Source organism: Loxodonta africana, chromosome 22 (genome assembly GCF_030014295.1).
Source record: "Loxodonta africana isolate mLoxAfr1 chromosome 22, mLoxAfr1.hap2, whole genome shotgun sequence".
Taxonomy (NCBI): domain Eukaryota; kingdom Metazoa; phylum Chordata; class Mammalia; order Proboscidea; family Elephantidae; genus Loxodonta; species Loxodonta africana.
This window is the reverse complement of record NC_087363.1, coordinates 16,682,292-16,694,915: the sequence shown is the minus strand read 5'-3', so window position 1 is coordinate 16,694,915 and position 12,624 is coordinate 16,682,292. Positions and strand designations below refer to the sequence as shown.

Sequence of the window (12,624 nt, the reverse complement as noted above, 5' to 3'; positions counted from 1 at the left end):
TCTGAAGTTGAAAGAACTGAAGAAAAAAATTCAAGCCTCCTGTTGCAATATTGAAGGATTCCATGGGCGAAATATTGAAAGATGCAGGCAGTATCAAGAGAAGACGGAAGGAATACACAGAGTCACTGTACCAGAAAGATTTGGTGGACATTCAACCATTTCAAGAGGTAGCATATGATCAAGGATGACAGTATTGAAGAAAGAAGTCCACGCCGCACTGAAAGCACTGGCAAAAAATAAGGCTCCAGGAATTAACGGAATAGCAAGTGAGATGTTTCAAAAAACCAGCGCAACACTGGAGGTGGTCACTTGTCCACGTCAAGAAATTTGTAAGACCAACCTGGCCAAGTGACTAGAAAAAATGCATATTTGTGCCCATTCCAAAACTAATTTAACTTTCAGCTGCACAGAGCCAGATGTCAACAGATCTAACAGAATGCGGAAATTATTGAACGATATCATTAATATCGCATGCAATTAAAATTTTGCTGAAGATAGTTCCAAAATGGTTGCAGCAGCACATCAACAGGGAACTGCCAGAAATTCAAGCCAGATTCAAGAGAGGACATGGAATTAGGGATGTCATTGCTGATGTCAGACGGATCTTGGCTGAACGGAGGGAATATGGCAAAGCCATTTACTTGTGTTTTATTGACTATGCAAAGGCATTCAACTGCGTGGATCATAACAAGTTACGGATAACATTGCAAAGAATGAGAATTCCAGAATACGTAATTGGTTTCACGAGGAACCTGTACATAGACCAAGAGTCAGTCGTTTGAATACAACGAAGGGATACTGCATGGTTTAAAATCAGAAAAGGTGTGCATCAGGGCTGTATCCTTTCACCATACTTATTCAATCTGTACGCTCAGTAAATAATCCAAGAAGCTAGACTACATGAAGAAGAGCATGGCATCAGGACTAAAGGAAGACTTGTTAACAACTGCAATATGCAGATGAACATGTTTGCTCAAAGTGAAGACTTGAAGGACTCACTGATGAAGATCAAAGACCACAGCCTTCAGTATGGACTACACCTCAACATAAGGAAAAAAAAATCCTCATAACTGGGCCGTGATAAACAGAAAATACTACAGTTGTTAAAATACTTCATTTTATTTGGATCCACAATCAATGCCCATGGAAGCAGCTGTCAAGAAATCAAAGGACATATGATACTGGGCAAATCTTCTGCCAAAGACCTCCTTAAAGTGTTTAAAAGCAAAGATGTTACTTTGAGGACAAAGGTGCGCCTGACACAAGACATGATATTTTCAATCTCCTCATATTTTTTTTTACATATGCATGAGAAAGCTGGACAAGGAACAAGGAAGTCTGAAGAACAATTTGATGCCTTTGGTTTATGATGTCGGCAAAGAATATTGAAAACTTCGTGGAATGCCAGAAGAACGAACAAATCTGTCTTAGAGGTACAGGCAGAATGCTCCTTAGAAGAGAGAATGGTGAGACCTCATGTCACATACTTTGGACGTGTTATCAGGCGGGACCAGTCCCTAGAGAAGGACATCATGCTTGCTAAAGTAGAGGGTCAGCAAAAGAGACAAAGACCCTCAACAAGATGGACTGACACAATGCAGTGTGCTGCAACAATGGACTTAATCATTGCAAGGACTGTGAGGATGCCACAGGACCAGGCAGTGTTTCCTTCTGTTGTACATGGGGTCTCTATAAGGTGGAACGGACTCAACGGACCTAACAACAACCACAACAGTTAGGGACTATTTTGCCTTCAAGCTAATAAAATGAAGCGTACCTGGTAACGCTCCCATGGTGTCAGTGTCACGGGGAAAACAGGTTGATTTGCTCTGAGTACTTGTGGTATCGAATGAGCATCGATGACAAAAAAATCAGCAAGCACCATAATGCTTTTAAGTGTTATTGATGATTCAATATGGCAACATACTTCTCCGTCAATCACAAAACTAATTTAACTGTCAGCCACACAGAGCCAGATGTCAAAAACATGTGCTAAAAGGCCCTAATATACCATGATCTTCTTGATTAACAACTAACTTGCAGAAATTCCACAATGTGTTCTTGTTTTAGCCTTATTTGCATTGGCAAGTGTTCCCTGTGCACTCCTCTGGCTCGGCACGGTTTAATCTACTGGTGCTTTATCACCGGGTGGGAGCTGAACTGCAGGGGCGTCCAGCTCTGCAATCTGACTTTCTCAACTGCTTATCGGCAATGTGGCTACAGCAAGACTTGTAGAGACCAGCTTTATAAATACCGTGGGCTCTGACTCTGGGGCTTCTGTGTGTCAATCTCAGAGCTAAGTCATACTCAATCTTCACTTGCCGAGTGGCAAAATTGTTTTGCTCATTCTTAATATTTAAGTAAGTTTCTGGAAATTAGAAAGGATAACATGCTCCCTGGGAAGCCGGAATCCAAGTGCAATGGCGAACAGTGCCTAATGGGTTCCATTCGTCGGCCAAAAGACAGCAAATAATTAAATGTACGTATGGTTTTTTATGAGTTTGCAATTTTTAATTCATCATTTTTTCTCACTATGTCTCATTCCAGAGAATCTGTTCAATTAAATGAGGATAAAAATGGAGCCATATGAGGAAAAGACCATTTAAAGGAGACTGTGGTGTCGTCAAAAGCACAAAGATGGAGAGGTTTGAGTTTTAGTCCTATTCTATCACTCATGAGCCGGGAGGCCTTTAGGTAGTCCCAGGAGGCAACATAGTCCTAACTACAGGCCAACCTGGACAGAAACAAAGTGGCTTCCTGGAGAGCTGGGTTGACAAGTTAGCATGTGCCACAACTGATTAACGACTTCTGCCCAGGCCGAGAGCTGGGGAACAGTGCTACATGTGTCCCAAACTGTCATTTCTGGGCAAGTCAGCTCACCTCATTGAGCCCATTTCCTATCTTTAAAACAGAAGAGGACAAACTGAGTGCTTCTGCAAGTGTGGTCTTCTGACCACATGCATCAGGATCATTGGTGGGCTTGTTAAAAACCACAGGTTCCTGGGCTCAACAGCAGAGCAACTCAATTAGAAGCTCTAGAAAATACGACCCAGGAAACTGTATTTTAAGAAGCTCCCTGGTTGATAACATAATTTAGATACACACTGAAGTTTGATACCCACTGGGGTAACTACTTAAAATAAATCTATTAATCTTTATCTCGTGATACAGAAACTTGCCAGTTCTCATCCAACATTTTCATCTGTGCTTTGTAAAATACACTAACATTCTAATTTGGGCAGCTTTTGAAAATTCCCTCCAAATAAATTATTCTGTGTTTGCTTTTATTCTTCACTGCTGTGAAAGGCTAAAAATCAGATACAAACACGGGTAGGCAATTAATGGTTCATGGGCCAAAGCCAGCCTACAGAGGTATTTTGTTCAGCCTGAGCATCACAATTTTTGAAAATTTGAATGTTTTTAGACAGGTCAGAGACTCTCCACTTGCCACAGTCACCAGCAGTCCCTATGTATTACACCAAACTCACTTCTTCATTTTTGTTCCCTGCCTGGCCCTTCTTGGTATCTAAGTTCTCAACTCCTTATCTATGGAGCAGCTCAGATTTCATGTGCCTGAGACTTCAGATTAGCAAATAATTCATTGTCAAGGTAGTTCCAAAAGAGAACGGAACTACTTGTTGTTAGTTGCCATCAAGTCAGTTCCAACCCACAGCAATCTTATGTATAACAGAATGAAATACTGCCTGGTCCTGTGCCATCTTCATGATTGTTATGTCTGAGTCCATTGTGGATGCTATCATGTCAATCCATCTCATTGAGCGTTTCCCTCATTTTTGCTGACCCTCTACTTTACCAAATATCATGTCCTCGTCTAGTGACTGGTCTTTCCTGAGGTCTGCTAATTCAATGTGCATTTTTGTTACTGTGTAAAAATACAGATAGCACCACATTTGCCAATTCAATATTTTTCACATATACAATTCAGTGGGATCAATTATATCAATCATGTTGTTACAACCATCACCAGTATTCTTTGCCCGATTCCATTCCCATAAACAAAAACTCAATGCTTCCTAAACAATAATTTATCCCATTCCCCCTCCTTCCTGCCCTGGTAACCACTAATCAACTCTGATCTCTCTATATTTACCTATACTTATGAGATCATACAATGTTTGTCCTTCTGTGACTGACGTATTTCACTTAGCATCATGTTTTCAAGGTTCATCCATGTCGTGGCATGTAAAGAAAAGGAACTGAGGCCCAGAGAGAAGGGCTTGGCCCAAGTGATACGACTACCAAGCAGAGGAGACAGTTCAAGGCGGACAGACTCCCACAGACCTCAGCTCTCCCTCCCAGACACCTCCTCTGCCTCAAAGGAAGTACTTACACAGAGGGAGCAGTCTCAGATTTGAGAATGGCTTTTGGGATTTAAACTGGAATAAATCAGATCTTAATAGGGCCGGGGGATAGATAAAATCCTGCCAGAAATCCATGACATGAAAAAATTACATGGTACATATTGACTTCTGTGAATTTTAAGAAATAATCAAGAGGTAAAAAATGAGCTGACATCGTATGACTTAAAAAAATGCAAAAGAGATACATAATCATTAGTGGTTTCTGAACCAACATACCCCTACCCCAATTTTACAAGCATAAATTTACGACAGGCAGCTTTGGAAATAAATCCTTGAAAGCTGAAAAACATGTATCTTGCTCTGAAAAGTCATTTAATTTATTCTTATAATTTAAGTCTTCAAATATAATCTTATCATCCTTTCTGATCTTGAAATTAAAAATGTAATTTTTATAGGCGTATGATGACTAGCACAGAGTTATGCCTCTTCTCTGTTGAGCTTATACGTTCTTAGTGCAGGGCAGGAGTTCTCAGACTAGACTGTGCAGCAGTCACCTGGGCAGCTTGTCAAAGCGCAAGTTCCTAGGCCCTATTCGTAGTTGCCACCACCTGTGTGTGAGTTTGTCATACTGTGGTGACTTCCGTGATGCTATGACACTGGAAGCTATGCCACTGGTATTTCACATGCCAGCAGGGTCACCCATGGTGAACAGGTTTCAGTGGAGCTTCTAGACTAAGACAGACTAGGAAGAAAGGCCTGGCAATCTACTTGGAAAAATTAGCCAAGAAAACCTTATGGATCACAACAGATCATTGTCTGACTGGCTTGCTTTGGACATGTCATCAGGAAGGATCTGTTGCTAGAGAAGGACATCATGTGTGGTAAAGGAGAGGGCCAGTAAGGATGAGGGAGGCCCTCGGTGAGACTGATTGGCAGAGCAGCCACCAGCAGTGAATTCAAACATGCTGGTTACTATGAGGATGAAGAGGGACTAGGCCGTGTGTCATTCTGATGTGAAATAAGGTCTCTGCGAGTTGGCGTTGACTTGATGGCAGCTGACAACACTCAAGGCTCTGATTCAGTGGGGACAGAATGGGAGCTAACAATTTTAATTTTCAACAGGTGTTTCCCCATGATTCTAAAGGAGTGATTAAGGTAGCCGCTTTAAGTTACACTGGCTTAAGGAACCAGTAGGCCATTTCATCTAATTCTCCCAATGTAACAAATGGGAACACAGAGGTCCTGGGAGGGAGAGTTAGTTTCTAAAGTCACCCGGTTACTGGGAGAGCTAGGACCGGCCCCTATGTCTCCTTCTGCTTCACCTCATTACCCCAGATGGGGGGTTACTATGTTAATGGGGAATATAGAGGAGGATACTATTGGTTCGGTATAAAGTGCAAGAGCAAAACCCTAATCATCCCAGCCTGTGTAGGTAAGTCCTGCAGAATCAAAATGATGAAAAAGACAAAGAATGAGATGGCTTCTATTCACACACTTTAAAGGTTGTTTCAAGCTGAGTTTGAAAATACTTTCACCAATAACATGGTCCTAAAAACAGCGTTGATGCATTGCATGTCCAATGAAAAACAAACTCTCCCTCCTATTCCTAAGAACGTCATCTGCGCTGCTCTCAGGCACTGTCTCTTTGACACTTAGGGGAGCTGGGAGGTATTGAGGGCGAGGACAGAACACACGCAAACTTGAATCCATGGCCCTCTGGGTGCTGAGCGGAGTGCAGCGCAGTGCTTGGCTGGCAATGAGGCCTACAGTGGGCGTCCAGAGTGTGAAGGAGCTAATTCAGCCCCTGCTAAATGGGCTAGAAACCATTTTAAGTCAGTAAGCATCAGATCGACCTGTGTGCCTGATGGATTTCATTAATTTGTTCATTCTTTTATTTAATGCAATCCTTTTAAATATAATCCAGAACGAAACCCTCCAAATGGCTTCCTAGCCCCCTCAGAGTAAAAATCAAACCTTTTTAAAATCATTTATTGCAATAATAATTTTATCCTTCAGCACAAAATCTGCACCCGGCCCTCTGCACTTTATTCTCTCCTCTCTCTGGAACATTGTTACCTCAGAAGTGTTCACGGCACACCCCTCACTTTCTTCCAGTCATTCCTTAAATGCTACCTTCTCAATGAGACCTCTACCTAACACCCCCCAAACTCCGGAAAACTCTTTCATTGCCTCCTCTCTTCCCTTTTATAGATATTATCCTCTGACATCCGACTTATTTTATTCATTTTTTCACTGTCTCTCTCCCCCTCTTATGGGTTGATTTGTGTTCCCATAATGATGCGTTCAAGTCCTAACGCCCAGTACCGGTGAATGTGACCTTAATTAGAAATAGAATCTTTGCAGATATAAGTAGTTAAATTAACAGGGGGTCATACTGCAGTAGGGTGGGCCCTAATCCAATATCACCAGTGTCCTTACAAAAACAGAAGAGATACAGGGAGAAACAGACACAGAGGGAAGGAAGCCACGAAGACAGAGGCAGAAGTTGGAGTTAGGCTGCCTCCAGCAAGGAAAGGCTGGGGCTACCAGAGCTGAGAGACACAGAGGGAAGGAGGCCACCAAGACAGAGGCAGAGACTAGAGTTAGGCTGCCCCCAGCAAGGAAAGACTGGGACTACTGGAACTGACAGACACAAGGAAGGATCCTCTTCTAGAGACTTCGGAAGGAGTGGGCCTACTGACACCTGATTTCAGACTTTTAGTCTCTGGAAGTGTGAGATAATAAAGTTCTGTTATTTACGCCCCCCACGTGGTGGTGATTTGTAACAGCGGCCCTCAGAAACGACTGCACGCTCCCACCCCCATTAGAATCTGAACTCCACGGGAGCCAGGATTCCATCCATTCTCCTCACTGCTGGGTCTCCAGTGCCCACATCAGTGCCTGTCATGTGGCGGGACTCACTCCATAAATATCCTGGAGCACTCCCACACGCAGGTACTGTGCCAGCCCTGGGGGAAAGGCGAGCTAACACACACAGGGCCTGGTGCCAGGACTTGGAGTCTAGTAGAGAAGATAATTAATCACTTAAACAAAAATAAATGGACAATTAAGATTTCAACAAGAGCGCTGAGTACTTCGTCGTGTTCATGAGAACATGAAAGGGGGGGCTTTACCTAGGAGGTTTCCCTGAGGAAATGACTGATAAATAACAGCAGCAGCAGCAGCAGCAGTTATAAGTTATTGTGTATCTACTGTTCTAAACACTTTTCATGTATTAATGCATTTTCTCCTCAAAAGAAACCACTGGGGTAGGTACTAATATTATCCCCATTTTGCAAATGAAGAAACTGAGGAACAGAGAGGTTAAGGAACTTGTTCAAAGTAGTATCAGACCCAGGATTTGAATCCACGCAGTCTGGCTCCAAAGGCAAGGTTCTTAACTATTGCGTAATATAGCTTCTCAGGAAGCCAATATATCAGAAGAATAATTAAATCCTCAGAGAGTAAAGGGCACTGTAAACTGGGGAATAGCATGTGCAAAGGACCTGAGGCAGGAAGAATCTAGAAGACCAGCATAGCCAGAGCAGAGAGAACAAGGGAAGATGGAGGATCAGGCTTGAAATATAGGTAGGTAGGCAGGAAGGAAAGAGATAGGTGTGTAGGCAAGTCAGGTAAGAATTTTACTGTTTAATCATCCTAAGAACATGGAGCCCTGGTGGCACAGTGGTTAAGAGCTTGGCTGTTCGAATCCAGCATCCACTACTTGAAAATCCTATGAGGCGGTTTTACCCAGTCCTATAGGGTCACCATGAGTCGGAATCAACTGGATGGCAACAGGTTTGGTTAGATTTTGGTTTAAGTGCATGGAAAAGCTAGTGAAGGGTTTGAAGCAGGGCCCAGGGTGATGTGATCAGATGCGCATTTCAAAAAGGCATCCCTGGCTGCAGCTGCAGTGTGAAGAGGGCAGCATGGGCATGAGGGGTCCAGCTGGGGCTGGGGCTGGTGTCAGCTTGTGGAGAAGAGCAGGAACGTCTAAGCCATCTGCATCATCAACTCCAAACCATGATTCCCTAAATGCCGGTCCCACCGTTTTCTTGGTCCGAGCTCACCTTTTCTGACAAAGCCTCCTCTAGCGTCGCCAGCGCGGTGTCTGTGTTACTGGAATCCGTCTGCAAGGACTTCACTCTGTCCTTCAGGTTCATCAGTTGCTTGTCTTTATCCCTAAGTTGTTCTTGCAAGTTTTCAATCTAAAAATAAAGATCACCAGGTTTAATGCAGATTTTATTACATATTCAGGGACAAGATACCTGATGCAGATTTGTTAAAAAAGACCTAAGATGATGGAAATTGTCAGCAGAGGCAGTCCCAGGATTAGGAATGTGGTCTGTTCCTCAATCTGTCTTTAACTCAGATTTGGATGTAAATTGGACGAGTTAGGTAGAGTTTGTATCTACTATCAGTCAAATGTTTGTCTTAGGATATAGTATATAATGTACCTTTCTATACACACACAAAAAATTAAAGAAATACTTCTAGATACACTAAAACATTCTTAATATAATAATACAGTAAAAATAATAGTAATAATGTTTTGATGTGCATAACAAAGTAGTACCTGTTTGCTATTATGAACCATTATATGTATCTCAAATTTTTAATATGATAGGCTTTACGGCGGTTGGTTTATAACTACAGATTGTCCGTAAGTTGTATGTTCGTAACCTGGGGACTGCCTGTATTACAAGGTTACACCTTGACTTAGAATCAAGAATATTTTGGTGAGACCTTCCTTCTTCCTTTTAATTCAGACTGTATCTAAATGGCTATACAGAGGAGCAGAATATATTTGTCCGTGTAAATGCAAGCTTTTTAAGACATGTTTTAAAAAAGTTGTTGTTACGTCGACTCTGGCTCATGGAGACACCACGTGTGTCAGAGTAGAGCTGTGTTCCATAGGGTTTTTAATGGCTGATATTTTGAAAACAGATCACCAGGCCTTTCTTTCAAGGTGCCTCAGACCTCCAATCTTTTCGTTAGCAGCTGAATGTGCTGACCATTTGTACCAACCAGGGGCTCCATCTCAAACACACAAGCACTGCTATTTCTACCAAGTCTTTGAGCCAGTTTGTCTCTTTGGGTTTGAACCCCTGTTGAGAATTTCCATTTCTAACGAGTTCCCTGCTGAGAATCCACATTTCCACCCTAGATATACTGAATCAGAATCTACATTTTAACAAGATCCCCAGGTGCTTCTCAGAAATACAAATGCTCACTAGGGGTTCTAACCAGAAAAAACCAGCTAGAAGCCCTGATTTAAACCCCTTTTACTAACTCTTTAAGTTTCAAGTTCCTAGACCTAACCTTGGTAGAGTGAACCAGAGAAATGTTTACACAGGACTCATTCATTCATTAGTTCATTGAAAAAACATTTACTGAGTGCCCACTCTGCACCAAGCAGCAGCATATCAGTATACAGCAGAACCTATGTAGTCATTCAGTCATGATTAAACTACTCAGCATTAAACTTTGTGATATGTCAAATGTTGTCAAGTGGCTGTTTCAAAGTAACCACATGAAAAGCCAAGTAGGTTATCACCAGTAGACTGTTAATGGGAAGAACCTGTGATATAAATCAAATGTAACAAGTACTAAACACTCCATTTGGCAACTAAGTCATGTGCTGGCAACCAACCAGCCCCTTTTATCCACTATCAGCAGCCTGAAATAAACAAGCCAAATAGCCGATTACAACGCCTGCACGGAGCAGCAGCAAGGACCTTCTCCCAGGCACTGCAAACATTATCATTCATGTTTTTATTCCCTGCTTTCAAACCATGTATTTCTTATCTCAGGATTAAAAAAAAAAAAATACTATTCAAACAATTTATTCATATTAAGGGTTTTAAAATGATAAGGAAAGAAAGCAGCACAACTCTAAAAGATAAGTCCATTCAATGTGTTTGCATTCTGCCCCCAGCTTTCTCAGGAAATCATTTCAAATGCATGTTTCACAACCCCAACCGGTGACTCAAATTTTTGGATTACCTGATTTGTATAGGGTCAACCTGGAATGCTAATACGAGTGATACTGACAGTAACAGCAGTAACGAGGAAGAGGAGGAGACAGTGATGTGGAGGTGGCAGCAGTAGCTACTGCCCCTCCAGTGGCAAGACTTGGGACATGGCTCTTTTTTCCAACTGTTGCAATGGATGTAGGCTAACAGAGACAGAATTTTTTTTTTTTTGCTTTAAATGAAAGTTTACAAATCAAGTCAGTCTCTCACACAAAAACTTACATATACCTTGCTATATACTCCCAGCTGCCCTCCCCCTAATGAGACAGCATACTCCTCCTCTCCACCCTGTATTCCCCATGTCCATTCAGCCAACTCCTGTCCCCCTCTGCCTTCTCAGCTCACCCCCAGAAAGGAGTTGCTCACATACTCCCATGTGTCTACTTGAGCCAAGAAGCGTACTCCTCAACAGTATCATTTTCTATCTTACTGTCCACTCTAATCCCTGTCTGAAGAGTTGGCTTCGGGAATGGTTCCAGTCTTGGGCTAACAAAGGGTTCCTGGACCATGACCTCCAGGATCCCTCTAGTCTCAGACAGGCCATTAAGTCAGGTCTTTTTACAAAAATTTGAGAGCTGCATCCCACTGTTCTCCCGCTTCATCAGGGATTCTCTGTTATCTTCCTTGTCAGGGCAGCCATCAGTGGTAGCAGGGCACCATCTAGTTCTTCTGATCTCAGGCTGGTAAGAGTCTCTGGTTTGTGTGGCCCTTTCTTTCTCCTGGGCTCATAATTACCTTGCCTCTTTGGTATTCTTCATTCTCCTTTGCTCCAGGTGGGTTGAGACCAGTTGAAGCATCTTAGATGGCTGCTTGCTAGCATTTAAGATTCCAGACGCCATTCACTAAAGTGGGATTCAGAACATTTTCTTAACACATTTTCTTATGCCAATTGACCTAAGTGTCCCCTGAAACCATGATCTCCAAACCCCTGTCCCTGCTACTCTGGCCTTCAAAGCATTCGGTTGTATTCAGGAGACTTCTTTGCTTGGTTTAGTCCAATTGTGCTGACCTCTCCTGTATTGTGCGTTGTCTTTCCCTTCACCTAAAAGAGCTCGTCTACTATTTAATTAGTGAACACCCCTCTCTGCCCCTCCCCACCCTCATAACCATCAAGGAATATTTTCTTCTGTGCTTAAACTTCTTCTTGAGTTCTTAAAATAGTGGTCTCATACAATATTTGTCCTTTTGCAACTGACTAATTTCACTCAGCATAATGCCTTCCAGGTTCCTCCATGTTATGAAATGTTTCACAGATTCATCACTGTTCTTAATCGTGTAGTATCCCATTATATGAATATACCATAATTTATCCATTCATCCGTTGATGGGCACCTTGGTGGCTTCCATCTTTTTGCTATTGTAAACAGTGCTGCAATGAACATGGGTGTGCATATACTTGTTTGTGTGAAGGCTCTTATTCCTCTAGGATACATTCCAAGGAGTAGAATTACTGGATCGTATGGTTCTATATCTAGCTTTTTAAGGAAGTGCCAAATTGATTTCCAAAGTGGTCCTACCATGTTACATTCCCACCAGCAGTGTAAGTGTTCCAGTCTCTCCACGACCTCTCCAACATTTATTATTTTGTGTTTTCTGGATTAATATCAGCCTTGTTGGAGTGAGACGGTATCTCACTGTAGTTTTGATTTGCATTTCACCAGTGGCTAATGATTGTGAGCATTTCCTCGTGTATGTGTTAGCCACCTGAATGATTTCTTTGGTGAAGTGTCCGCTCATACCCTTTGTCCATATTTTAAATTGGGTTGTCTTTTTGTTGTTGAGTTTTTGCAGTATCATGTAGATTTATGAGCATAGGTGTTTGATTTTTAGGAGCTCCCAGTTATCTTCCCCACATGTCTTGTCAGTATGTCATACTGTGGGGGCTTGTGTGTTGCCGTGATGCTGGTAGCTATGTCACTGGTATTCACATACCAGCAGGGTCACCCATGGAGCACAGGTTTCAGCTGAGCTTCCAGGCTAAGACAGAATAGGAAGAAGGACCCGGCAGTCTACTTCTCAAATGCATTAGCCAGTAAAAACCTTATGAATAGCAGCAGAACACTGTCTGATATAGTGCTGGGAGATGAGCTCCCCAGGTTGGAAGGCACTCAAAAGGCAACTGGGAAAGAGCTACCTCCTCAAAGTAGAGTCAACCTTAATGACACGAATAAAGTTTTGGGGACTTTCATTTGCTGATGTGGCACGACTCAAAATGAGAAGAAACAGCTGCAAGCATCCATTAATAATTGGAACCTGGAATGTACAAA

At 42.4% G+C, this 12,624-nt stretch overlaps 1 protein-coding gene across 1 annotated transcript in view; it reads right to left on the bottom strand.

Annotated features, from left to right (window-relative positions):
- ERC2 (ELKS/RAB6-interacting/CAST family member 2) overlaps positions 1–12,624 on the bottom strand; it is an 866,181-nt gene that overhangs the window by 351,592 nt on the left and 501,965 nt on the right. Inside the window, 1 exon segment of the mRNA XM_064275182.1 lies at positions 8,393–8,530. Coding sequence (XP_064131252.1) covers positions 8,393–8,530 — 138 coding nt within the window.